Genomic DNA, 25,216 nt, shown 5'->3' on the forward strand with positions numbered 1-25,216 from the left:
ATTGGCCAGATTCAATGTCTGTGATCTGGCAAATCCATCTTGCAAAGCTACAGTCTGAAACCATTGTGCCGGGTATGAAAACAGACCTGAACAATCCGCATCCTTTAAAGAGAATGAGTTGATAGCTATGGACAAGGTTTACTGGAAGCCAAAAGCAATGGCTGTTGCCAATGTAGCGATTAGCCTAGATGTAGCTACAGTATAGCAACAGTTTAATCAGAACTGGGACACATTTCTTTATTAAAACTAGAGCAAAGAGCCACACTGGTGGCTTTTTTAGCAGTGATGTTTTTGCACTACCAGCCTTGGCATGAGTTTTATCAACCAATAAGCTCCAACATTTGTAAACTACGACAGCACCTGCCTGTCAAGCACAGGTTACAACTGGGGCTCTGCATGAATGTCCAATCACCTTTTGAGAATTTTTTTACCATTCTTTAATGCAAGCCTCTCTCTGCAGTAGATTCCTAACAGACAGCTGCTGCTGCTATCAAAACACTCCTGAGTAATCAGCTGTCTACAGGAGGAATCAGACAACACACAAATACAAGACCAGTGACAAATCTTATATAAAAAACATTTTAATACTTTGACGGTATTTTCAAACATCATTCAGAAAGGTTTCAGCAGTCCGAGCAGCGTGGAGAGGGAGCCGAATGTTTAAAGAGTCCTTTGGCTGCAGCTCCCCTCACACGCCACGGTGACAGACAAAAAAATGTTGTAGAAATGCTTACAGAAGACTGTGTTTGTTTATGTGTGCATGTATAAATGGCCTTTAGTGTGGTGTGTGTTGGTTTGTGTGTATGTTATGTGTGTGTAGAAAGGGTCTAAGGTAACGGACGCCTGTTGGCATCTTAAGGAGGTCAGTGGTAAGAGAGCGAGGCAGAATGGAAGTCATTCATAGTGTTTAGCTTCATGCTGAGGAAGAGCACTAATATTTCAACAAGCTCACGTGAAGCTGCATCTGCCTGGAGTGGCACACATAAATATAAAAATAGAATAAGAAAAACTAAAAAAAATCAGCTTTAAATAAAGTGTGTGAAGGTGTTTGTATCTTTGACAGTCGTGTGAAGGAAGACGGGGAAAGGTGAAGAAGGCGTGTTCACAGGATCAGGTCCAATCCAGTATGTGCTGTCACAAAGTTAGGAGACTTTAAATCTTCTTCCATGTCTCCGATCTGGTTGACCGTCCACCTGTGGTTCAGCAGGCATGATGGGAAGTGTATTTTAAAGCATGTGTCTCACCCACAGGACACAGTGGAGACGTTTGGAGAGGAGGAAGCACTTCTACTCTGACAGAGGTATGGCTTAAACCTGTGGGTTCAGACTGAGTGTTTGTGTGCGGTGGTAATGTTTATGTTTGTGTGTAACAGCTACATTGAGGTCAGTGTCTTTCAGTGGGGAATGTAAACCTTCAGAGCAGTTTGTCTTTTTTTCTTTAAATAGTGTTCTGTATGCGTCATCACACATACACACATATACTGGATCTCACCACTCACTCTCACACTCATACAGTCATTTGCCCTCAAACGTACACAGCACACTCCCCCATCAGCTAGTGTGCATGTATATCCAGTCCCTGGGCGAGGAGCGGCTCTGCGGGGTGTGCGTGTGGTGGTGGGTGGAGCAGCATGGCGGGGTGGGGGTGTGGTCCGGGGTAGGGGTGGAGGGAGGGTCCTGGGTGGGGAGGGTAGCCTGGTTGGGACAGTAGAGCGCCAGGGTAGTCACCCTGCAGAGAAGACATCCCCTGAAGGCCTGTTGGAGAGACAAAGAGGATGGATTTACATTTTCAGCTCAGCAACAAACTATGAGTGCATTCAGTACAGCCTACGACATGGCATGCAATATGGTCAATGTGTTTGACAGTAGTACATAGTATTATCTTTGCTTCATAGTATGCTGGGCCAGGTTGAGCTGGTTTCCAGTCTCAGAAAGGTGGAACTAAAGGACAGTCAAGTTAATACTGAACACTGCTACCTTTGTGTTCTGCCAGATCTCTGATAAATTCCCCTTTATGTTGTCCTAGGGTCAAATTTTTTTATGGTATTTTTTTTGCGTGTGTGTAAAATATGTATTTCTTCAATCTAGTTTTCTAAATACAGCATCATTTTTTTCCTAATCAATATAGAATAAGAACTGATGAATTGTTGATCAATTGTTGTCTTGGCCGTTCAAAAAAGTAAGGTCAAAAGTAGCCAAAATTACAAATTTGTACATTTTTAACATCTAATATATGTGAACCTTACCAAGCAGATTCTAAGTTTGTTGAACTTTGTTATGAGACAATTTTTTAGCAGTTTGATATGATTTAAGCCAGTATCAATATATATCTTTATGTGTACAACCTCAATTCCAAAAAAGTTGGGGCACACTTTAAAATTAAAATAAAAATCTCAGAAAACCACATTTTATTCACAATAATAGATAAAAATCAGAGACAGTTAACATTACATGAAAAATGTTAGCTTATTTTGATTTTGAAGGCAGCAAAACATCTAAAAAAAAGATGGGACGGAGCAGTGGAAGTGCTACGGTGCTAACGAAGATCAGCTAGAGGAGCAATTTGCCACTAATTAGATGAACTGGCATCAGGTCAGTAACATGACTGGGTATACAAGAGGCATTTTAGAGAGGAAGAGTTTGAAAAGCTGTGTCTAAAAGTTGTGGAACAATTTCAGAAAAATCACAAAGACAATAAATATTCAACCATCTGCAGTGCATGGCATCACTAAAAGAATGAGACAATCTGGAGATATCTTTGTGCGCAGCCAAGGCCAAAGGTCACCATTGGGTGCTCATGATCTCCAGGCCCTCAGGTGGCACTGCATTAAAAATAGGCATGTTTCTGTCCTGGACATCGCTGCGTGGGCTCAGGAACAATTCCAGAAATCATTGTCTGTCAACACAGTTTGCAGTGCCATCCAGAAGTGCAAATTAAAGCTGAATCATGCAAGAAAGAAGCATTATGTGAACCGCCACCGCCACCTTCTTTGGGCCAAACTCATTTAAAACGGACTGAGTCAAAACGGAAAACTGTTCTGTGGTCACATGAATCAAAATTTGAAATCCTTCTTGGAAACCACAGTGTCCTGAGGACCGAAGAAGAGGGGAACCATCCACCTTGTCAGCCATGCACAGTTCAAAGGCCTGCATCTCTGATGGTATGGGGTTCCATTAGTGCCTATGGCGTGGGCAGCTTACACATCTGGAAAGGCACTATCAATGCTGAGAAGTTTACAGAGGTTTTAGAGCAACATAGGCTCCCATCCAGACATCTCTTTCAGGAAAGGCTTTTTGTATTTCACCAGGGCAAAGCTAAAACACACACACCATCCATCCCAACAGGATGGCTTCACAGTAGACGAGTGCAGATGCTGAACTGTCCTACCTGCAGACCAGACTTTTCACCATTTGGAGCATCATAAAACAAGATCTCTGACTGTTAAGCAGCTAAAATCCTACATTAGACAACAATGGGACAACACTCCTCTCCCAAAAATCCAGCAACTGGTCTCCTCACTTCCAAGGCATTTACAGGGTTGTTAAAAGAAGAGCAGATGCTACATACCAGTAATCATGGCCGTGTCCCTACTTTTTTGAGATGTGCCACTGCCATCAAATCCACAACGAGCTAACTGTTCATGAAATGGTAACATGTCTCACTTTCAACATCTGTTAAGAAAAGGCTGAAGTTTTCTGATGAAATTGTTGACATCTAACCATGACAGAAGCTAAATGACATGTTTTCAAGTTTAACTTAGTAGGCTAGGCTGTTTGATAAAATTTCTTCATTTTTCATTTGTTCTTTTCCTTTGTTGTTTAATAAAAATTACGCATTTTTGCCTTTACACTGTCAGTATGTGTAAGAGACCTGCAGGCCACCGTACCTGTTGTTCGAAGCCCGAGGTGGGCTTGTCCGTCCAGCCCGTAGCCCCCGAGAGCTGCCCCCTCTGGGCTGTAGGGACCACCCTGACCTGTGAGGTGACACACATCATCAGAGACAAGTACACAACATAAAAACACAAATATAAATGTAGAAATTGTTTGCAGCAGGCGAGTGAGTTCTAAACACCAACCTGAGCGATTTGACTGGTCAATCATGGGTTGAACTATTCTCCTCCGGGCATTGATGAACCTGCAGAGAGAGGAGAGAGAGAGTTAGGAGAGAGAGAGATGGACGAAGCTGACCTTTAATGGAGAAAAAGGCTGACCAGGAGACTATTAACCTTTTTCCATTTTACAACCACTTAACCCTTTCAGAGGGCAGAGTAAATCAACGTTAGGGCAGAGCAAGCATTGATCGCCTTGTGATAATTGATTGATCTGCATTGATTCATTCGCTCTGTGTGCGTGTGCGCTGCAGGGGCGCAAATAAAAATGTGGAAGTTATCAGATTACAAAATCTATTGTTTTGCATGCACTGCATATGTTGGCTTGTATGCCTTCCTCTATCAATATGCAAGTAGATGCTGAATGTTATGAAAGACACTCATAAATCATGCTCTGTCTGTGCAGATGCAAGTGTGCAGAGGGACTGAATGGGAAATTTGGGGGCAGTAAACCTTTGGATTATTGGGCATTGATTTGTAATTCTGTTTTATGAACACAGAGGATTTTATTGTGCTGCAGTTTAAGAAAAATGCTAAGCAGAAAATTTCCTCCCTTGTTACAAGCTTTTTTTTTCATAAAGTAGATTACGGTCTTATCCAAAAGTCTTGTAAAAGTGGCGCCTGATACTTTTAATGTGTCCACAGTAAAGATTCATTAAGCAAAAAATGCAGCATAAGTGAGCTGTAAAACAGAGATACTGCTAATTCCTGCTGCAGACTTTAACGTCGATGTAGTATCGACGTGGCAGCGAGCATGTTGTTAAATTGAAAGTTGATGTGTTGCATTCAAACATGACAGTTTAACTGATTATTGATAAGTAGCAGGGGAGGAATTAGCGTATTGATCAAGAGTGCACTGACCAGTTGTTGACCTGTAAGATGGTCAGTCCTGTGTCCTGCGACAGCTGCTTCTTCTGCTCCTCAGATGGGTATGGGTGCTGGGAGAGGACACAAAGGCAACAAAAAAAAAGGCTTAACTTCAAGCTACAGTGAAAGAGTGTACATAAGAGAAATCTCAGAGTGAATACTGATGACCTTCCATCTGAATTCACATCTGCTCACTTTTTCAACCCCAGCAACCCTTCACTCTCTCTCTGTATTTCTCTGCAATAATTGGAGTGAAGCAACATTTGACCTGCCTCATTTAGTAGCTAATTACCTCAGCAACAATTACTCACTCCATTTCTATCACATCCATAGTTATTCAATAGCAAGCATATTCACATAATCACTTAATCCCCCTATTTTTCATTTAATTTAATTGACCTCCATTATACACCCCGTTCCCCTCTCCATCTATTCTTGTCAGCGACGTTTTGCCTCATGTTAAATCCTCTCTGTCAGTAATTATTCTTTCACACAGACATATACAAGCTTTCTTTGTCTTGTTAAAGCTCTGCAGGATGGTTTTAATTGTTGTCTTAATTCACTGTTTTAGACGTTTCTCTTTGTTGCGATAAGAACACGAAAAGGTTTTCTCACCGACAGATGCTGGAAGAGCCACGCTCTCATGATGTTTGTGGCCACTTTGGGGAAGATCCCTCTCTTCTTGTTGTTCCTCCGGTCTCTGTCAGAGTCATCCTCCTCACCTGTGCTGGGGGAGGCCATTGCTCCATCCATACCATCGCCTGCAGGGGTGCACAGAACATATTTACAAGATCAACTCTGGTGCATTTCAACAAGCTAATACACTAATAATGCTGATTTTAAGGATTCACTTTGATTATCTCTGTGTGTTTCTAGCAGAATTTGACCCTTGTACAATTTGACACTTCTTCACTCTAACGTATTTTAAAGCAATAAAAAAATAAATGCTTGCTTATGTAATTAATCATAGAAAAATTCTGCTAAAACGGAAATTTTTACTAATAGTCTATCTGATATAATATCTAAAATTTCCCACTCAATGCTGAACTAAAGAAGGTAATTTTTTATGTCAAGTCTAAAGCATTTAAAATGCATTTGAGATCTTGAATTTACTCTTATGTAGTGACTCTGAACTGAACTATCTTCAGCACTCACCCCCTTATGAGCAAAAGCAACCCACATTGTGAGACACTTTGAACTACTTCAATTCATTTTATGAAAAATGTTGCAATTTGGACTTTACATGGAAAAATATATATGATTGCATTAAGAGACAAGACCAAAAGAGAATTTGGCGCATCCTAATGGGAAACCAGCTTTGCAATCCCAAGTTAAAGGGATAAAAAAGAGTTAATATCTTAAATTTAATTTTGAAGTAAAATAGCAGAATAAGCAAAATAACACTTCTGCTGTTATATTTTGGCAAAAAAATCTGCCTATATTAGCTTTAAACATTGGCCATATGAAGTCACTGGAGTTTTAGGCTGGCTGAACCAACAGACCTACATCAGCTGAAGTCTTTTTCTTTATACATCATCTCCAAAGTGTGTTTTAAGGACTGAAATTTGTTAATTTGTAAATTTGTAAAGAAAGTCAATTAATAATAAATATATAATAATACTAATAATAATAAGTAATACAATTAAAAATAATGATAATAGATAAAATACATAAACATCAACAAATAATGAGTAAATAAAGTAAAAAAAAAATCTGCCTATATCAGCTGTAAATATTGGCCATATGAAGTCACTGGAGTACAGGGCTGTCTGGACCAACAGACCTACATTAGCTGAAGTCTTTTTCTTTATACATCATCATTACTTACACTATTGAGTTGTTTTAAAGACTGAGAATTTTCATTTTTTTATCCTAAAAAATTAAATTGTGTGTTTTAAGGACTGAAATAAATATTGGTATCAGTATCAGCTAAAATTGTTTCCTAAATATCTTGATATTGGCAAAAATCCAATATCATGCATCCCTACAAAATTAAGTAAAAATAGTGGATGTATGTCTGCTAAAGGTTTTATACATTATAGACTCTTTGCCATTTCTTAAAATTCCATATGCACAATCAAGACCTGCTGAAAACAGCTGCACGACCAACTTTTGCGTCCTCACCCACCAGTTGCTCTAATGTATTATAATAAGGTGTAGGGTAAAAGTCAGTACAGCAAATTATTGTAGTATAACAACATACAAACAATGCACAACACTGTGAACTGCTAGCAAAGCATGGAAATTTTAAGTGGAATTTACGGCAAACAACAAGAAAATAGGCCAAATCAAATCCTGACCTTGTCTTTATCTTTTCAACCATAGGTAATGAAGAGAGCCACATTGATAAGTTTAGCCACATCCTACTTGTGTGATAGTTTTTTTTAATCTGCAGTTTCCTCAGTCAAGATCAAATTAAGATCAATGCATCACTTTAAAAATGAAATAAGAATTACAGTCCCATTGCAAAGACTGAAAAAGATCTAAAGCATAAGAAGAGCCCTAGCTAGACATTTGCAGAACTGAAGATGAAAATTCTGAAAGATTTTTGTTTTTTTTTTATTTTAAGGAAGTTGTTCACCTTCAAATATTCAGATTTTGAAATTCTGTTTAAATATACAATATACACAATTTTCACACTGATTAAACATTGAAATTAAAAATAATTACCCCTTTGATAAATAAACTGCCAAAGAAATCCTGTGTTTTAGTTTTAAAGGTCATTTTCTTGTTGCTGCCATGAAAGAGCTGCCATGACAGACACAAAACGTTTATTGTTTTTTCAGGAAATATGATAGACGGCCACATAAGCACTACTCAAAGCTGCTGTTCTGTTGCTGTATCTCATTGATGATGTGTGCTTCTTTCTTGGGATGAACCATAGCCTCTCTTCTTGTTGTTTCTGTTAGATATTTTATTGCAAAAGCGCCACCATAACCCACAACTCCACCCCCTCATCCCCCTCAGCTCTGGCTTCATCCACCCAGCTCTACTGCTTACTTTTGTTTTGAATTGAGGACCGTTCAATAAAAACCACACTCCAGAAGATTAATTTACTAATCAGAAAACCACTGTTTTCTTTTCACATAATGAGGGAGAAAAGCTGTTAAAAGTGGCCTCCCTTGTTAACACTGCAAGCTCATCAAATTCAGTATTGCAGGATTGCTGTTGGGGTTTTTTTTAGATATAAAAAGATTTATACAATAATCTGTTATCAAAATGAATGACTGAAATTTTGTTTAGTGCATGTTAATATAATGCATGTATTGATGTGTAAGGTGAGAGGTGGAGAGGCTGGGTTGCTTAAAAATATTTGTTATAAATCTGACAAAAGAGGGCTGGCAGAGAAGTTTGGTAACCACTGGTTGAAGCCGCTCCAAACATGTGCACCTCTATTTCCCTGCATGCATCCTCACTGTGCAGTGCATTTGTCCCCCCGTGCACCGTGTGTCATCCTGTGTGTACCTGTGTCGCTACAGTTGTCTGCTGTGCTGAGTGAAGGCAGGCCGCAGGTGCCTGGAGTTCCCAGAGGAGTTGTGGCGCATTCATCTGGCTCCCGTAACCACGATGCATTCTGCAAGAGTAAAGACAGAGGCAGAGGGGAGGTGTGAGGGAGAGTGATGGGTAGGCGGGAATTCCCAGCAGGTGAGAGAACAAGGGGTCACGAAATACACGGTCATTATTCAGACATCTATTGGAGGCAGCTGGAGCCTCTCACACACTGTTACCACATGCTGGTCTCACCTGCTCTGACAGACTGGAGCACGATCCAGTGAAGTCCTCCATGTCTGACTTGGAGCCGCCCTCCCGCTCATCCAGGATGAGGTCTGTGGGCATTTTGCCCTTCAGACAGGTGATGTAGCGATGGCAGAAGTTATCACACAGGTCGTGCACCTTTAGGGACAGATTTGGATGCATGAGTATGTCTGACCTGTCTCACATCCTCCAATATGAGTATGCTCTAATATTCTAAATCTTATTTTTCTGTATGTTTTTCTTTTTATGCTGTTTTAAATGTGGCTTTGTGCAATATGGGCAATGCAAAATATATGTATATCAAGGTGACTGAGGCATCTTATCTAGATGCCTCAGTCAGGCTAAGCTACTTGTCTTTGCAAGTAGCTTAGCCTGCCACCACCGCAATCAGGCCCCAAATAAGAGGAAATAAATAGATGAGAGGACATAGCATGTTCTTATGTTTAGCACTGGTATGTGCTTCATTGTTTACAAGTGAGCTGTAATTGTTTGAATGATTTTATTTATTTTTCTATAGAAGCAAAAAAAAAAAAAATGTAAAGCACTTTGAATCCATGGCAAATTTCCCCATGGGGACAATGAAGTGCCATATCATATCCTATCATATTGATCATCAACTGAGGCCCGGGGGCCATTTGCTTGATGCTTGAACAGTTTCACAAAAATCCACCTGTTAGTAAATAAGATGCATTGTTGATTAGAACTGCCAGTTACAGCATCAACCACCCAATTTCCCTAGAGATCAAAAACAAAAGACCTGTTAACTGCATGTGTTATTTTCACGAATCGGGATTAGAAAATTCAACTCAAACCCTGTGATAAACAACATGACAGCCCTGGAAATATGTGGCTAAAATATCTCAATTGCTTCCTTGTGGCTGGCTGCAGTATAGGCAATGGGGACTGAATTTACTGCTAATGCCTAAAAATAAGGTACATATCAACGGAATTCAAATCATCTCAATGTATCTTATTTGCTTAATTAATAGTCTGGCCCCCACAATGCCTGCCAATCCCTGTCGTACCATACCTCATTGTATTCTGCTTTATCATATATTATTAAATCATAAAATATCTTAATGTATCTTTTCCTGTTATATTGTATAAAATCGTATTGTACCATACCTTATCATTATTGTATCATACTATATCAAATTGTATCAAGTTGTGTCATATGCTGTGTCATACCATATTGTATCAAATCATGTATTATATTGTGTCATGTTGCATTCGAATCATTTTGCATTGTGTTATGTTTTGTTAAATGGTATCATATCATAATACAGTTTTTGTATTGTATCGAGTGTTGTCAATATTTTCGATTAATTTCGATTAATTAATCACAGTCAAAAAATACAATTAAAAAATATATGCTGATTATTTGCATTCTGACACCACCACACAACCTGCTAAAGTAGCTTTGTAACTTCAAACAGAAAAACGTAAGGTTCTCTGTGCTCTTAATTTTAATAATCTTGTGGACAAAAATCCATATTCTACAGATTGGCACTATTCTGGATTGAGTAGTAAGTGAACAATCTGTCCTCAGTCTCCACTTGTTCTTTTACAAAAGCTTATGAAAAGTTTAGATGCCATTCAGGAACATGTCCTTTCTGATTGTTTTGTTACTATAGATACTAAATTTACCATTATGCAATCTTTCTCAAAATATCAACATATGCAATTAATTGTGATTAATTATGCCAAAGCCTATAACTAATTAGATACCTTTAAAAGTCAACTGGCAGCACTATTTTAATCATAACATATCATATCATATTATATTTTATTGCATAAGAAGGGCCTAAAAGGTCAAACTAGGGTGAGTACTTTAAACATTTTAATGAAAAAAAAATATTTTCAGAAAATAAAGTCTATCTTGTATTATATCTTATCATACTGTACCGTCTTGTATCATATTGGATTGTATTATCTAAGTAGAGTCTTAAAGGCAGTGCTATAAACATTAAAATGAAATTTCACATATTCACCTTCCTTTTAGAACAACAAACACATGCTCATGTGCAAACTGATGCACTTACTGCAAACTGCAGCTGATCCTTTAGTTCTTTTTGCTCAATAAAATAAAACATATCCTATTAATGCCAACCCCATATAAAACACAATACTCTTCCAAGGTTTATAAATTTAAAAAACTACATTGAAAGTTTTCTGATAAAAGCACGCTTCTATCTCAGTTACCTTTTCTAACTCCAGCAAATGAAAGCGAAGCACCTGAATGGCCTGGATCATCTGTTGAGAGGAGAATCCAGATTATAAATCAGTATACAGTATACATGTGAAAACATGCACCCATGTTTGACTCTGACTTCAGTGAGTATCATACCAAGTTATCCAGCTCAGGATTGGATGAAAAGATGGGTTTTTCTGAACGAATCTGCAACACACAAAAACAAACACATTGATTTTAAAAGATCTGACAGCTTTGATAGACGCCTGTTCTCTGATTGGCTCCCCTGGCTGTCACTCACCTGTTTTGCAAACGCAGCGATGTCATCGTTGAAGGACTCTGAGGAGCAGACGTCACTGTGATTGGTCATGCCGGGGAGGTGGGAGGTGGCTGAGAGAGAGGTGGAGTCTCGAGGGGAGCAGGTGGCGAGCTCACACTTTTCAAACACTAAGGCCAGCAGTGGAAAGAGTGGGTGACTGCACACACACCCAAACACACACACAACCACACAGACATATATATACAGTTAACATACTGTACATAAACACAGCAACAGTTGACATAGTGTACGCACCATACATTTAAAGAAGGTGTTACAGAAACTTTAGAGCACAGTATTTATGAAACAGACAGCTGTGAACACTTCACTTATATTTAAATATTCACAATACAAACAGACACGCTCTGCTAACGTGCTAAACGTGCACATGTAATTGAAACTTGTTTGTCAGCCATCGACAGGCCACATAAATCACTTCTCAGGTTTCAAACACGCTTACCCATAGATCTGGTCTTTGTGGTGTTTGAGGGAGTCGGGGATGGCGGGTCCGTACTGTGGGGGAGGAAACGGCCTGACATCGTCCCCGTACCCCCCCACCGGCATGGCCTCCGACCCTGAGTAGTGCACCAGCTCTTCATACTACAACACAATTAGATAGAAAGACAGTAAATGTGAGACACGTTGGACATCTGTGCCTGTCTGACATCAAATGTGAGAGTGATTTTATTAGGAGGCTGAGCTGTCAGGGGGCTTCAGAGACACGGCTTACTGACCCACAGTCACTCACATCCACGGCTTTTTTATCTGTTTTTGGTCTGAACTAAAGAACTTAGGAGAACTTTTAACCACTAATACAGCATCTTATATTTTATCACTTTAACTGCTGGTTAATCTAAATGGCCTTTTTCTGAATAAGACACCAGTTAATAAAAAAGGCCTTAAAAACAAACTGTCATATTTACAAAAGAACTGTAACAATTAATCAACTAACTTGTCAAACTATTTAAAGAATAATCACCGAATAATGCAACATGAGTTTCCACAATAACACATCACAAACGCCTGAAATAATGCATATTTAAGAAAAGGAAACATTATTCAATTTAGTATTCATTTTTCATTGTATTTAAAGAAGCGATAATTTCTCACAAAGTATGTGCACAATTAACTTGTTGGCTGTTGACCAAGGTATAACGACTGAGAATTTACATCATTTTAATGCAGATAGTTGAAGCTCAAGATTGCAATCAGATAACCCAAAAAATATTTGGTGTCATTCAAGTCATTAAGAAATAATTTCTCAATTTATTTGGCTTCATGTTGCATAGATGTGTTTTACACATTGCTGCGAATATGAACAGAAACTGTGCCTTGTAACAAAAGCACTTGTTCACATATTGTAATTTTTTTGCATCTTATTTTGTTTGATTTCCTTTTTTTTCAAATTGCAAAAAAGCTGCATGAAGAAACGATATTGCAATTTTAGTTTTTCTTCCAATTCCATGCAGCCCTACCCTTAAATAGAATTGTTTATGTTTTATGATCTTTCAAGAGAATATTGACAAACACTTTTGAGTTCAAACTGAAAGAATTTCCTGCTTTTTTAAGCAAAAATAATCTTTGTATTTTGACGAGGTTTTAATACAAGTACTTAAAAATGTCAGTTTTGGTCTTAGAAAATTATGATCAGAATTTAACAAAGCCATATTCATCAACTAATAATGTAATCTCACAAACTGGCCTAATGTAAAAATGATCAACAGATTGATTAGAATCAGTGACAGCGTATTAATAACCACGGCAATTTGGTTGCTACAATTGCTCTTACACACAGTACAGGAGAAAGAAATATAAGATAACAAAAACATATATAAATAAAGTACAAAATGACTTAAGATGAATATGAAAAAGAAATAAGTATACATAAGTATATATGCAATGCGTCCAACAGATATCAAATTTAAGACTTTTCAAGACCATTTTAAAAAACTGAAATGAAAAAAAAATTATACCACTTCTGGTGCTGTAAATAATCAAATCGTAGTCATGAGAGGCCTATGAGATTTCTCTTTACATCAGACCATGTCTGAACTGTTTATGAAATATCGTATGCTACAGGGCAAAGGTGTTTTTGGGTTACAAGTTTGATGATTTCAGGCACATTTAATCCTTCTATTCTATCAATATTATCAGTATCGTGATGCTGATTCTAAACAATGCAACTATTTAAAAGCAGAATAAAGCTTTTTTATTGAGGAAACCTGTTAAAAAAATGGAGGCCTGCATGGGTTTTTAAGTAGGGAACCTGGTAGCCCAGATGTTAGAAAACTGCACAAGAGTTTTCAACAGTATAGAGTATAATTGATCACAGTGATCGGGGTGTTGGGGTCCAAGGTCCCCCAGGAAATCTAGAAGATCTACCACTAAATTCCCTGAATGATATTTATGCAACAACTTGTGGAGGACAATGTTCAAAATCATACAAGTTTGGCTAGAAAACAAAGATTTGATATGAGCATGTCTTAGTCAAAGTGCCCTGTAAAATTTAAGACTTCTCACTGGTAAAAGTCAGACTTTTAAGGCCAATATTTCAGAAATGCAATTTAAGACTATTGAAAACTTTTCAGGGATCTGAAGAAATCTGATTAATGGAGGAAAAAAGTTTTGTGCAGAGTGAAGAGTGCTTAAGTAATAACCTGTTTGTAACTGAAGAGATAGACAACCTGTACGAATGAACAGGACTTTTAGCATTAAGCAGCAAAGCTGTTGAAGTATTGCATATGACGCCCAATAAGATAATGTGATCTGGTTAAGTTCTATTATTGCAAACATGGAAAACATAAAGAAACATAAAAACACTTGATTCAGTGTTTGTCTAACTTTCTTTAGAAGGGTTATTTTGGGGGATTTTGTGCCCTTATTGTCAACTGGATAGTTGGAAATTGGGAAGTGCCATCGGGGAATGACTTTAGAAAGGAGCCACAGGGTAAACTGAATGCAACTCACCTGAATATATAACTTGTGCATGTAGCACGCTGCCAAAGAAAACTGATAAAACCAGCAAATATCTACAAAGTATTGGAAGTGGTTCATTTGGAGCAATTTTATCAAGTAAAAATCTATTTTAGGAAAACTGTGCTGTTAGAGATTTTCAGTAGATCAACTTATCAGCTCTGACTTTATGTGTGTATACTGTTTAATATTAGTGTTAGCAAGGCTGCAATAGGAAAAAAAAACTTATCTTACTAATATTGAAAGAAATACATACAAAAATATGATGCAGTTCTTCAAGCTCACAACCATTCTGACAAAGGGCCTGTGTTTATATGTACATTAATAGACCAATGTCACTAAACACCACTATGCATCCTGGTTATGTGTGTAAAAAAATAATTCCACTTCCTCATTAAACCATCATAAAAGTGTTGCTGACAACTCTGCCACTCTGGATTTAGTAACTCCTTCAAAAGCTCTTGTTTAACCTCAGAAAATGCAGAGCAAGCGGTGATATAAAAAGATTTTCTCAGTTCTTGAAAGGAAAGGAGTGGAGGATAACAGAGAGATGAGATCCTCTGAGGAAGACAGTGAGCCTGCTAATATCTCCTCCTCCCTTCTAAAGACAGACGAGACAGGAGCCGTGCTGAGACGTCCCTCACGACCCGCTGTGACAGCCTCACTGGGGCCGCTCACACACTTCACCCAACTCAATGAATCAGACACACATATGGCACACTCGCAGACACAATTACGCTCACATGCACAGATACATACACCACGACAGCAGCAGCGTTTACACACAACATCATGAATATACATGTGTGACTCCTCTGTTTCTCCCTCTGCTCCTCTGTGTTACTGAGCTCATTTGTTCTTCACTGCAGCTTCTGTGTCTGCTCAGGTCAGCAGATCTGCCTCTGTTTGCTGGATTAAAGAGGCTCGGAGTGCAGAACCACCACCATCACAGACACAAAGCACCTGCTAGGTGGCCTGGCCTGGGACACCTTTCACTTCTGTGTTATTTTAATCAAGCTGTAAAGGTTATGATCTGCTTAGCTCTGTGTTTCTGGGGAGACTTTTCCAATGCAGGTGGCTACAAGAGGTTCAGACTTAGCAGAGACTTGCTAAGTCTGAATCTTTTTATTCTGTTCATTATACTTTTTATTCTATTAGTTGTTTTACACTTTTTTAAGCTTAAAAGACTTAAAAGTGGCCAAGTTTTCTGTGACAAAAGTCCAATCTGATTTACATTTTGCTGTTTATGTAGAGTTAAGAAATATTTAACACAAACAAAGAAGCCAGGATTTAATATTGTTTTCTAAAGGATGATCTATTTGCTAATTACTGGAATTAAATAAGAAAAAAAATCACAATTACTCTTCATGTTCAGGCACTGCTCTCCTTCAGTTCCCTCTACAGGACCCTTGGAGGTCTCCAGACCACTCTTTGGGAACCACTGTCCTAAATGGCTTATCAAATTGTTGTATTTCTGAGTCCCATATGGCCACCAGGATCACAGAAAGCACCTGCTCTGAGGCCCTGGTCCGGGACACCTTCTAGTTTTTATGGTGGGCCGGCTATTAACACAATCACCGCTATCGGATTGCGCGTCTCTCTTTACGCACGGCCCCTATCCGGTTTCTGTGCGTCAAGCGGATCAAAGCGCACAAGTCGAGATGACAAATTCCGTGAATTTTCCCTTTTTGTAAAGTCACGGAGCGGGCAAACGGGCTTCAGATGGCAGGACAACATTTTCATTGGAACTTTTAATTATTTTGATAACAAGGCCTAACAGGCGTGTTGAGGCTGCTTCAGCTGGAGGGAGGAAATCCCCAAAGCCGAAAACATCAAGACTAAAGAATAACATCATCAAGACCTGTTATAGTGGATTTATTATGCAGGAAAATTAAAAATAAAGCATTTGGCGGAATTGGCGCAGCACTATCGTGCGTTATAGGCGTGTTTTAAAGTTTCCGTCATAATAAAACTGCCTTGATTATAAGAAAGACGCGTCTTATTAGAAATATTTATCATCTGAATAAGTTTTAAAGATGTTATTTTAAACTTAAGCCCCAATCTGGAAAAAAATTCACCCTAGAAAACACAACTGGAGGCGCAATTTCTCTGTGCGTAAATTTCGAGAACGAGAAATGGCACATTTTGCGTCAAGAACTTATTCAGAAATCCAAAAAAACATCATAAATTTGATTCAAACTGAGACTTTTTCTGCAATTTCTTCAAGAGACTTTAATAAGTTTAAACAAACAACACCAAAAAATGTCACTTTGGTAAGCTGCATAAAGTTTGAAAAACCTGTTGTTTCTGCAGGTGCAGGAAAAGTCACTCATGCACAAAGCAAATAAAAACATTTAAACTGTAGATTTTAAATAAATTGACAAAAAATAAAAACATTAATGAAGTCTTTCATGGAGTAAATTAGCGTCAAGTAGCAGGCATAAAATTATGACGCACAAAACTGGTCTACTTTATTTATTACAGCTGAATAGAACATTTGAAGTTGAATTAAGCCTAACTGCTTCTTTATGAGCATTAAATAAAGAGTTTACATGTTTGGAGAAGTAGCCTCCAGTGAGCACATTACTTTAAACACACAAAATAAAGATGTGATCAAATGATGGCTATCTCAGTGGTCTTAATGAGTTAATTCTTTGTTGCAGCTCATTAATGTGCCTGTATCGTCTCTTTCCTGCTCTGCACTGATTTTCTGTCTGCACACTGTACATGTCTAATTGCCCTCTTGCACTCCGAGGTCTCAGTCCGCCTGCTGCCCGTCAGCCTGATCTGCCTGTTTCTCCTCCTCCATCTCCATGCCTCTGAATCACTGTAGCAAAAAAACTGACCTACTTACCGAGTTGAAGAGCTCCATCTCCTCTCCTCTGCCTCTTAATGACCTACTCTAACCCTGATGTGCCATTCCAGCTCCTGGCTGACATTCCGCAACAATAAATCCATATTAATTTAAGCAGATGGTTAAATATTACATCCAAATTGACACTTAGATTCCTGGCATCTACTCTGAGTTCTCATAGCCTCCACTTTAAGGTTGGGACATTTTAAAGTGGTCTTGAAAGTTATTTTAATTTGCAGCTTTTTAAATTAATCATTAATAAATTGTTCTGAAAGCATAACTCCCTGTGTGCCATGCCTCTGCTGGCTCTAGTTTACCCTCTGAAGTCCATGCCAGTGCAGTCCACTAGTCTGTTTTCAGTGGGCCTTGTGTTTTGCATGGCTGCTTAACCTCCCCAGCAGTGTGCAAAGAGGATTCCCAACCACATGCTCTCATTATGTCTTTGTAATTAGCTCTTCTGCCCCGGCCATCATGCTGTGGTTCAAACTAGCCTCATGATTTAAAAAAAAAAAAAAAAAAAAAAAAAAAAAAAAAGACCTGCAGACCTACCCTCTTCTCCATGCGACTCGACAGCCAGTCCTATACCGGAGATGATGATGCGCGGCTCGGCTAGTCCAGCGAGCTTTGCTCCCTTCCTCTGCCCTTTGGGTCCTGGAAATTAAAGCAAATACTTTTATTTTAAAATACGCATTTGCACTGAAGTTAAAAACACGACCACTGCAGGAAAAACCTAAAAGAATTTAACATCAACACAAAACTGTGCATGGAAACAGTGTGGACCTGCGTGCTACCCCACTGTGTTTACTCCGAGCCCATCTCGTTTTATGTTACAACATTGTGATGGGACTGGAGATTTTATGGACGATATTTTGATGTGCGCTTAATGGTTTACAATACACTCAGCGCTAATAAAGCCTGTTAAATGCTGTACTAGTGGCTAGTGATGTTAGTAACATACAAGCCTCCGTAAAGCGGTGTAAAATGTCCCACCGAGACGTAAATATCCGCTGTATCCAGTCCTGGTCAGACTAGTCCAGAGACCCCCGGTTGCAGCGGCTCCTGCAGCGTCTCGCCCCCGCCTGGTGTTCCTCTTGCTCCGGCTCGCGGTCGCAGGGATGCTCGGTGCAGATAGAAAGCGTCCCTTCCTTCCTTCCTTTTTGGCTCTTTGCGCTCGCTGTCCACGCAGCATACGGCGACGGGCTGGAGAGTGTCACGGGTGGAAGTGAGCGATGGTGTTTTCAGTCTCACGAGGAGAGAAGAAGAAGAGGAGGAGGAGGAGGAGGAGTGGTGATGGTGGTGGTGTGCTGGGAGGTTTCGGAGGGTCAAAACGCGACGGGGTCTCTTGGCCCCCCTCCCTCTGTCCCTCCTCCTCCCCTTCCTCCTTTACTCCTCCTCCTCCTTATCACATACACAAAACACCAGAGAAGAAGAAGAAGATCCCTTGAATCGTTTTATCTCGGCTCTCCTTCGTGGTGATATCACTCCTCCATCATCTCTCCATCCACCCCTCCTTTCTCCCCAGCAGTGCTGCAGCTGCGCTATTATCTACCCGGGAAAACTCGGGTTAAAAATCGTCATTACTGGCTCTCTGAGATACTATGTATGTTTAAAAGAGGATATTAAACTCTTGACAAACCATTAAGGTGATATTACTCCCTTTCATTGGGTATAAAGGGAGTAATAAGACGTAAAACAATAAAAATATGGCGGACCAAACATTGACAACAAGCTAAATTTGTGAACTTTTAGTGCTATCATCGCAAGAAAATTAACTTAAAACTACCTCTATGCTGTTTTGCTTGCAGGGGAGTTAATTTAAAAGTGATTTTAGCCCAAAAGAAGACTTTAAATCAAGCTAACAGTGCCATAAATAAGACTGAAGCGTGCTAGGTGACAACAAAGTAACAGGCCAGTAATAGCTTTCAAAGTGTTTTATTGTTTCTGTCGACGTCCTTTGTACGTCGCTCAGCCTTTTGACACGACCCAAATGTCAGCCATTGTTGATTGAGAGAGGTGAGAAAACAAAACCATCATTGTGAGAAAGTTTAATTTTAACTTCAGTGAGAAATAAAAGCTCTTTGACATGTTAGTGGAATATCAAACCCTCCGTGTTGACTTGTAAATGACGCCTCAGTTACAAAATAATTATTCAAAACGCTCCTCTTCCCCCCGTCCAGCTGTGAGAGGCCAACAGGCGGCTGCACTTCAATCAGCCGCGGCTTGGCGGGGGAACAGCGGCCGAGGCAGGCGTCTCCGTGGGCGGCATGCAGTTTGACCGTGGGGCGGTCTGTGAGGGCCCTGAAGCCCGGGGGTCTTTTAACTCTGCAGGGCGCTGGTGTCCTACAGGGGTGATCACAGCGCTCAACCCCCTCCTACACTGAGCCCGTAATACACCCATGAAGCTGCATCAATGGGCTGGAAAAGACGATCCAAGGCTTGTTTTGTTTTGTTAACAGGATGAATGAAAGGGATTAACACTGAAAATGTGTGCATCATCTGAAGAATGCATGTCTGCAGGGATTTATGTTTCCTGAAACCTTCATTCACCGATTCAATTTCCATATTAGTCACTAAAACCTCTTTATGCTTGTGTTTTCTGCAAGACACTCCAACTTGTTGCTTATTTAGGACCATAAATCTGAAACCTCTGCAACATTTATCTAACAGACTATTATCCTAACATGTAGATTATACTCATTTACATCACAAACACTAAAGGATCTGGCATTTTATCACATCTCCCTGTGTCTGTGTGAAAACAGGCGCTTTCCTCCACATCATATGTTAATGTCAGCACATTTAACACAACATATGTTGTTAAGCCTGTGCTGAAAGGTAACTGAAGTGGGATATGTTGTCCCACAGAAGACACACAGGTGTCTCACATTAAGCCAAAGAAGTAGTATCACCAAAAGAGACAAAATGTGGAATTCACAAAACACAAGTTGGGGAAGAATTAAGAAAATAGTCACAATCTGCAGAAATTATTAGAAGAATCCTGTTTTGTTTGCTTTTGTTGTTTTTTTTTCACACTAGAGTGCTCTTCCCCTTTAAGCTTCTTTAAAACATTAAATATTATACCAATAGTTTAAAATCTTAATGACTTTTCTCTTGAGAACTGCATATTAGGACAATTTTGAGCTGCTTTTTCAATAGTCTCATAGGTGGTTTTATCATCAGACAAGAAACGGTTGTCTCAAATAGTCATTATAGATCTGTATCAAATATGAGATAGATGTTTAAAACTCCTGTGCTTAGAATGATTAAGATGTGCAAATAAGAGACCAAGAGTGCATGAAAGAGGCTACAGTAAAAACAGAGCTTGATTTTCCTAAAAAGTCCTAAGGGAGGACCCCTGGACCTGATAGCAAGGTCTAAGTCCTCCAAAAAGGCCTGAAATGTCTTCATATTATGGAGAGTTTTGACATTTTAATAGAATGAATTGGAGCACTGTCAGGTAAAATGTCATGAAATAAAAATTAAGGATGAAAAAATATTAGATTTTTGCCATAATCTAACATGCCTATTCCCCATCTATTTCAGCAGATACTGATACCAATACTGATATATGGGACTGTAAAGATCACCATGTCTCCTGGAAATGATCGATTCCTCTTATTGTGACTGTCTATTTGTTTAGAAACAGACATACAACAAGACAAATATCATATTGTTCTGATAAAAACGATAGACGTATTATAATTCCAATAGAGACACTCAGAAATGAGAAGAGTGACCTATTTCCCTGGATAACATGTTCATTTTATGTTAAATTAGTTTTTTACAGTGAAAGTAAAACCAAAGTCTGGGCAAAATTATACCCAAAATTATCAGTACCCTATAAATAAAAAGCGACTGAAAATGAACTCATGAAAATCAGACATTGTTTTTGAATTGTGATTCGACAGAATCATAAAAAAAACTGACCTAGGCAAAATTGTTAGAAAAGGTCGAGAATAATGTGACCACAGAGACATGTTAAACTAAGGTGTGTCCAATAATTAATATCACAGGTGTCTTCAAACTTGTAATCAGTCAGTCGGCCTATTTAAAAAGTGGAAAGTAGACACTGTGCTGTTTGGTATCATGATATGTACCACATTGAACATGGACCACAGAAAGCTAAGGAGAGAGTTGTCCCAGGAGATTTGAATGACAATGATTGACAAGCATGTTTAAGGTAAAGGCTGTAAGACCATATCAAAGCAGCTTGATGTTCCTGTGACTACACTTAACCACATTATTCAGAAGTATAAGGTCCACAAGACTGTAGCCAACCTCCCTGGATGTGGCTGCAAGAGGAAATTTGCTGACAAATTGAAGAAATGGATAATACAAATGGTAACCAGAGAGCCCAGAACAACTTCCAAAATGATCAGAGGTGAACTCAAAAGTCAAGGTACATCAGTGTCAGAACGTACCATCCATGACTCTTTGAGCCAAAGTGGACTCAATGGAAGACGAGGATGACTCCACTGTTGAAATTAAATCATTAAAAAAAAGTGAGACTGAAATTTGCCAGAATGCATATTGACAAGCCACAAAGCTTCTGGGAGAATGTCCTATGGACAGATGAGACAAAACTGGAACTTTTGGGCAAGGCACATCAGCTCTGTGTTCACAGACGCAAAAATGAAGCATACCAAGAAAAGAACACTGTCCCTACTGTGAAACATGGAGGAGACTCTGTTATGTTCTGGGGCTGCTTTGCTGCACAGGGTGTCTTGAATCTGTGCAGGGTACAATGAAATCTCAAGACTATCAAGGCATCCTGGAGTGAAATGTGCTGCCCAGTGTTAGAAAGCTTGGTTTCAGTTGCAGGTCATATCCTCCAACAGGATAATGACCCAAAACACAGAGCGAAAAACAGCCAAGAATGGCTAAGAACAAAACACTGGACTATTCTGAAGTGGCCTTCTATGAGCCCTGATCTAAATCTGTTGAACATCTGTGAAAGGAGCTGAAACATGCAGTCTGGAGAGGGAAGCCTTCAAACCTGAGACAGCAGGAGCAGTTTGCTCATGAGGAGTGGGCCGAAATACATGAGGACAGGTGCAGAGGTCTCATTGAAAGATACAGAAATCATGTGATGCAGTGACTGCCTTAAAAGGTTGTGCAACTAAATATGAAGTTAAGGGTACCATCATTTTTGTCCATGTCAGTTTTAGTAGTTTGTTTTTTAACAAACTAGTTAATTTTCTGTCATTTTTTAATTTATTATCGCTTTTGTCAGTTTCATGTTATTTCAGTGACTATTGTGGGGTTTTCTTTCTTTAAACGACAGTACCAACAATTTTGTCAACGTGTGTATTTATATAAATGAAAAAGGCTGGATACATTGGTAGACATAGAGAGGTACAGCCACAATTATTGATTAAAACTCAGACTTTGTTGATCTTAGGTTGAATAAAGCCATAAAAAATGTAGAGCAAATAAAATTTGGGGCATGTTTCTTATCACAAAGCTACAATGGATGGTTGTGTGACAGGGTACGGTTAGGCAGCAAACTTTTTAAATTACTTCTCTTGTCTTCTGACAAATTAATCAAAATTTCTAACAGCCTAATATGAGAACAATGGGGCTGCAAAATATTTTGTTCACTTGTTTTTATTGCTTTTAGTTAAATGGGGAAGGCTCTCATTTTTGCCTGAGGCCACCATTAAAACTGCCCCTGAAGAAAAAAAATATCACTAACCTCTGAAAATTACTAATCTCTGCAACTTCAGATGTAAAAAATAGCCCAATATTGGGATTTTCATACCTTCTTATAAGCCTTTGCTTGTAACACACCTATTATTTAACACAATACTGCATTTTAAGAACCCCAGCTAGGCAGATCTGTAGGAATCAAGTCATATCAGGAAGCTGTACATCTTCAGAGTGTATCTTTAATCATGTCTTTTACTTCATTCTTGTTTGTCACCTTTAAAAAACAGATTTAAAAAGCAGGGATTATCCCTTTATTTATCTTTTTTCGTAATGGTCATGCTTACGGTTAAAAAGAAATCTGAGCCTCATCAAAAGCAAATGTAAAAAAACAACCTAAGATGCCCTCCTCATCTCTTCCTCCTGCTATAGTGTTTAAAATTTTAAAAAATGATCTAACCTAACATTCCTGAATCTGTAAATGTGGTCTTCACGTTGCATGTATTCAGCGGTTTATCACTCTTGTGTTTTCACCGACATGTCCACGTGAATTCAGCCGGACATGTTTCTCTCCTGTTGTGCGGCTCTCCTGTAACAAACAGCCTCCTTTTCTGCAGCACACAGCTGAATATCAGTCAGCCAGGTTCTCTGTGGGACCATTCTGCATGTCAAGGCTGCTGCAGTTATTTGTCACTCCCTGTCAAGGCTCAAGTGCTCGCTCCCCTGCACCCACCAAGGCCTGTTGGCAGTGTGCTGGGACCAGCATGTGTGTTCATGACATTGGTACATTTACATGAACGCTGAGAAGTTATCAAACAGCCAAACAGCTGCATGTTGAATAGAAAAAACATGGACAACTTCACAGCTCTGAAGGTTTTGTGCATGTCTTTTTGGTACTAGGTTCATTTTATTCTCTTACCTTATGGTGATAACCAAACGTAGACAACAGGATGACTTCTGCCTAAGCATTTAGGCTTTTAACTTCACAATCAGAGCCTGGCAGAGAGAATGTGGAGCATGCATAGAGCACCCAGCTTTGTTTGGTCTGATCAAGGTATCTACATGCAATAGCAGTGTTTCTCAAATGGTGTGGCAAGTCTTGATCTGCCTTGGGAATTTGTACTACCATACATTTTCACTACAATTACACAACAACTTAAGTTACTTCTGCATCTTTAAAATAGACTATTTTTTATGGATATGGTCTGTCGTGAGATTTTGGCTTGACCAGGTTTGCCTGGGGCAAAAAAAGGGTAAAAAAAAAAAAAAAAAACACAGTGCAAGAGTAAATCAATGTCCAACTGCATTATCTAAAGCCAAGGTCAGATCACACATTTTCAACAAGATTATAGCCAAAACCAACAGTCGTAGAGATTTGGGATCTATCAGCCCCCAAAAAACTGTAGTTTCATCTCGTGTAGTGTGTTATAGTGAACGACAATCAAGAACATGTCTAGTTTAGCTTAGCTTAGTTTATTTGTCAGGGGCCACAACAACACAACTGTTGAGTTAGCTATAAATCTAATATACATCAGTGGTCTAAGACACCTTAAGACCACAGACACAAAGTCCTGCATCTTTGATTTTTGTCCTGCTTTCTGCAACTTGTTCTGTGATGTAAGAGACCAGTAGTCCCAAAATGTAAACAAACCAAATGGCATAGAGACAGAAGAGTGATGCAGTTGGTGTTGTGAGATGAAACTATGAGGCAGAAGAGAAGTTTGCTGAGTTCTGACAGCATCCATGCCTTTATGATGTGTCATAGGTGGACGACGACAGACTAAAAAAGAGAAATGTTGGCAAAAAAAGCAACGAGTTAGTGCAGCATCAGGCCAGTGTCATTCATAGTAACATTAGGATAGGCAAGCAAATACAGTATGGTACAGTTCGTTTGTTAATAGTCTCCTTTCTAGGTGTAATCTAGCCCAGGCCTTCCCCCTTCCAACGTCATCACATCAGTTGCAATGACTAATGGTGTACCTCTGTTATGTCTGTTGGTCAAGCAAAGCTACAAATGTATGGCTTTGTGATCATCTAGTCTGGCATAGTGACCATTATGATGGAAAGGTGTGTAGTCTGACCTCGGCTCAGTTGTTTTAGTCCAAACTCGAAAAATATGATTTAAAATGTTCATATTTATTGTAAAAGTCCAAATTAAGCTAGACTTAAGAGGTAATTTGACTTTTTCCAACTGCATGTAAATGAACAGACTGGACCACTCACATTTTTGCAAATCAAGTTGAAGGAAAATGTGAAGGAAGTCCTTCCTCTGCAGGTTGTATAAGCAGAATTGAGATTTTGAGAGGTTGTGTTTGACTCACATATATCTGTTGTTCTGCTGGAAATCATATCGGTGTACATGACATTTTACCACAAATTAATTCCCTAAATTCATCATTTAAAAAAGAAAGATGAAAAATAGTGACCAAAAAAAAAGAAAAAATTAAGAAAAAAAATTTAAAAAGACAAAAAAAAAAGAAAAATGATGGAAAAAATGACCAA

At 39.0% G+C, this 25,216-nt stretch overlaps 1 protein-coding gene across 1 annotated transcript; it reads right to left on the minus strand.

Moving 5' to 3' along the window:
* Positions 1-601: 601 nt before the first annotated feature.
* On the minus strand, positions 602-18,334 carry meis3 (myeloid ecotropic viral integration site 3). Its single transcript, XM_041808104.1, has 13 exons — positions 18,059-18,334; positions 17,618-17,719; positions 11,702-11,841; positions 11,224-11,398; positions 11,079-11,129; positions 10,934-10,984; positions 8,720-8,869; positions 8,441-8,549; positions 5,591-5,736; positions 4,970-5,046; positions 4,076-4,134; positions 3,887-3,973; positions 602-1,754 (listed from the first exon to the last, which is right to left on the minus strand). The coding sequence occupies exons 2-13, from the start codon at positions 17,627-17,629 to the stop codon at positions 1,555-1,557; spliced, it is 1,257 nt and encodes a 418-aa protein (XP_041664038.1). The 5' UTR covers positions 17,630-17,719; positions 18,059-18,334; the 3' UTR covers positions 602-1,554.
* Between the last annotated feature and the right edge of the window lie 6,882 nt (positions 18,335-25,216).

The sequence above is a fragment of the Cheilinus undulatus genome, linkage group 2 (assembly GCF_018320785.1).
Source record: "Cheilinus undulatus linkage group 2, ASM1832078v1, whole genome shotgun sequence".
Lineage (NCBI taxonomy): Eukaryota > Metazoa > Chordata > Actinopteri > Labriformes > Labridae > Cheilinus > Cheilinus undulatus.

Bases quoted from the DNA above. Each gene is read 5' to 3' on its own strand.
- meis3 (XM_041808104.1), bottom strand. The intron at 11,399-11,701 runs GTAAGCGTGTTT...GTGTGTGTGCAG, and splicing joins CACAAAGACCAGATCTATGG to TCACCCACTCTTTCCACTGC. The intron at 1,755-3,886 runs GTACGGTGGCCT...TCTCTCCAACAG, and splicing joins CCTCGGGCTTCGAACAACAG to GCCTTCAGGGGATGTCTTCT.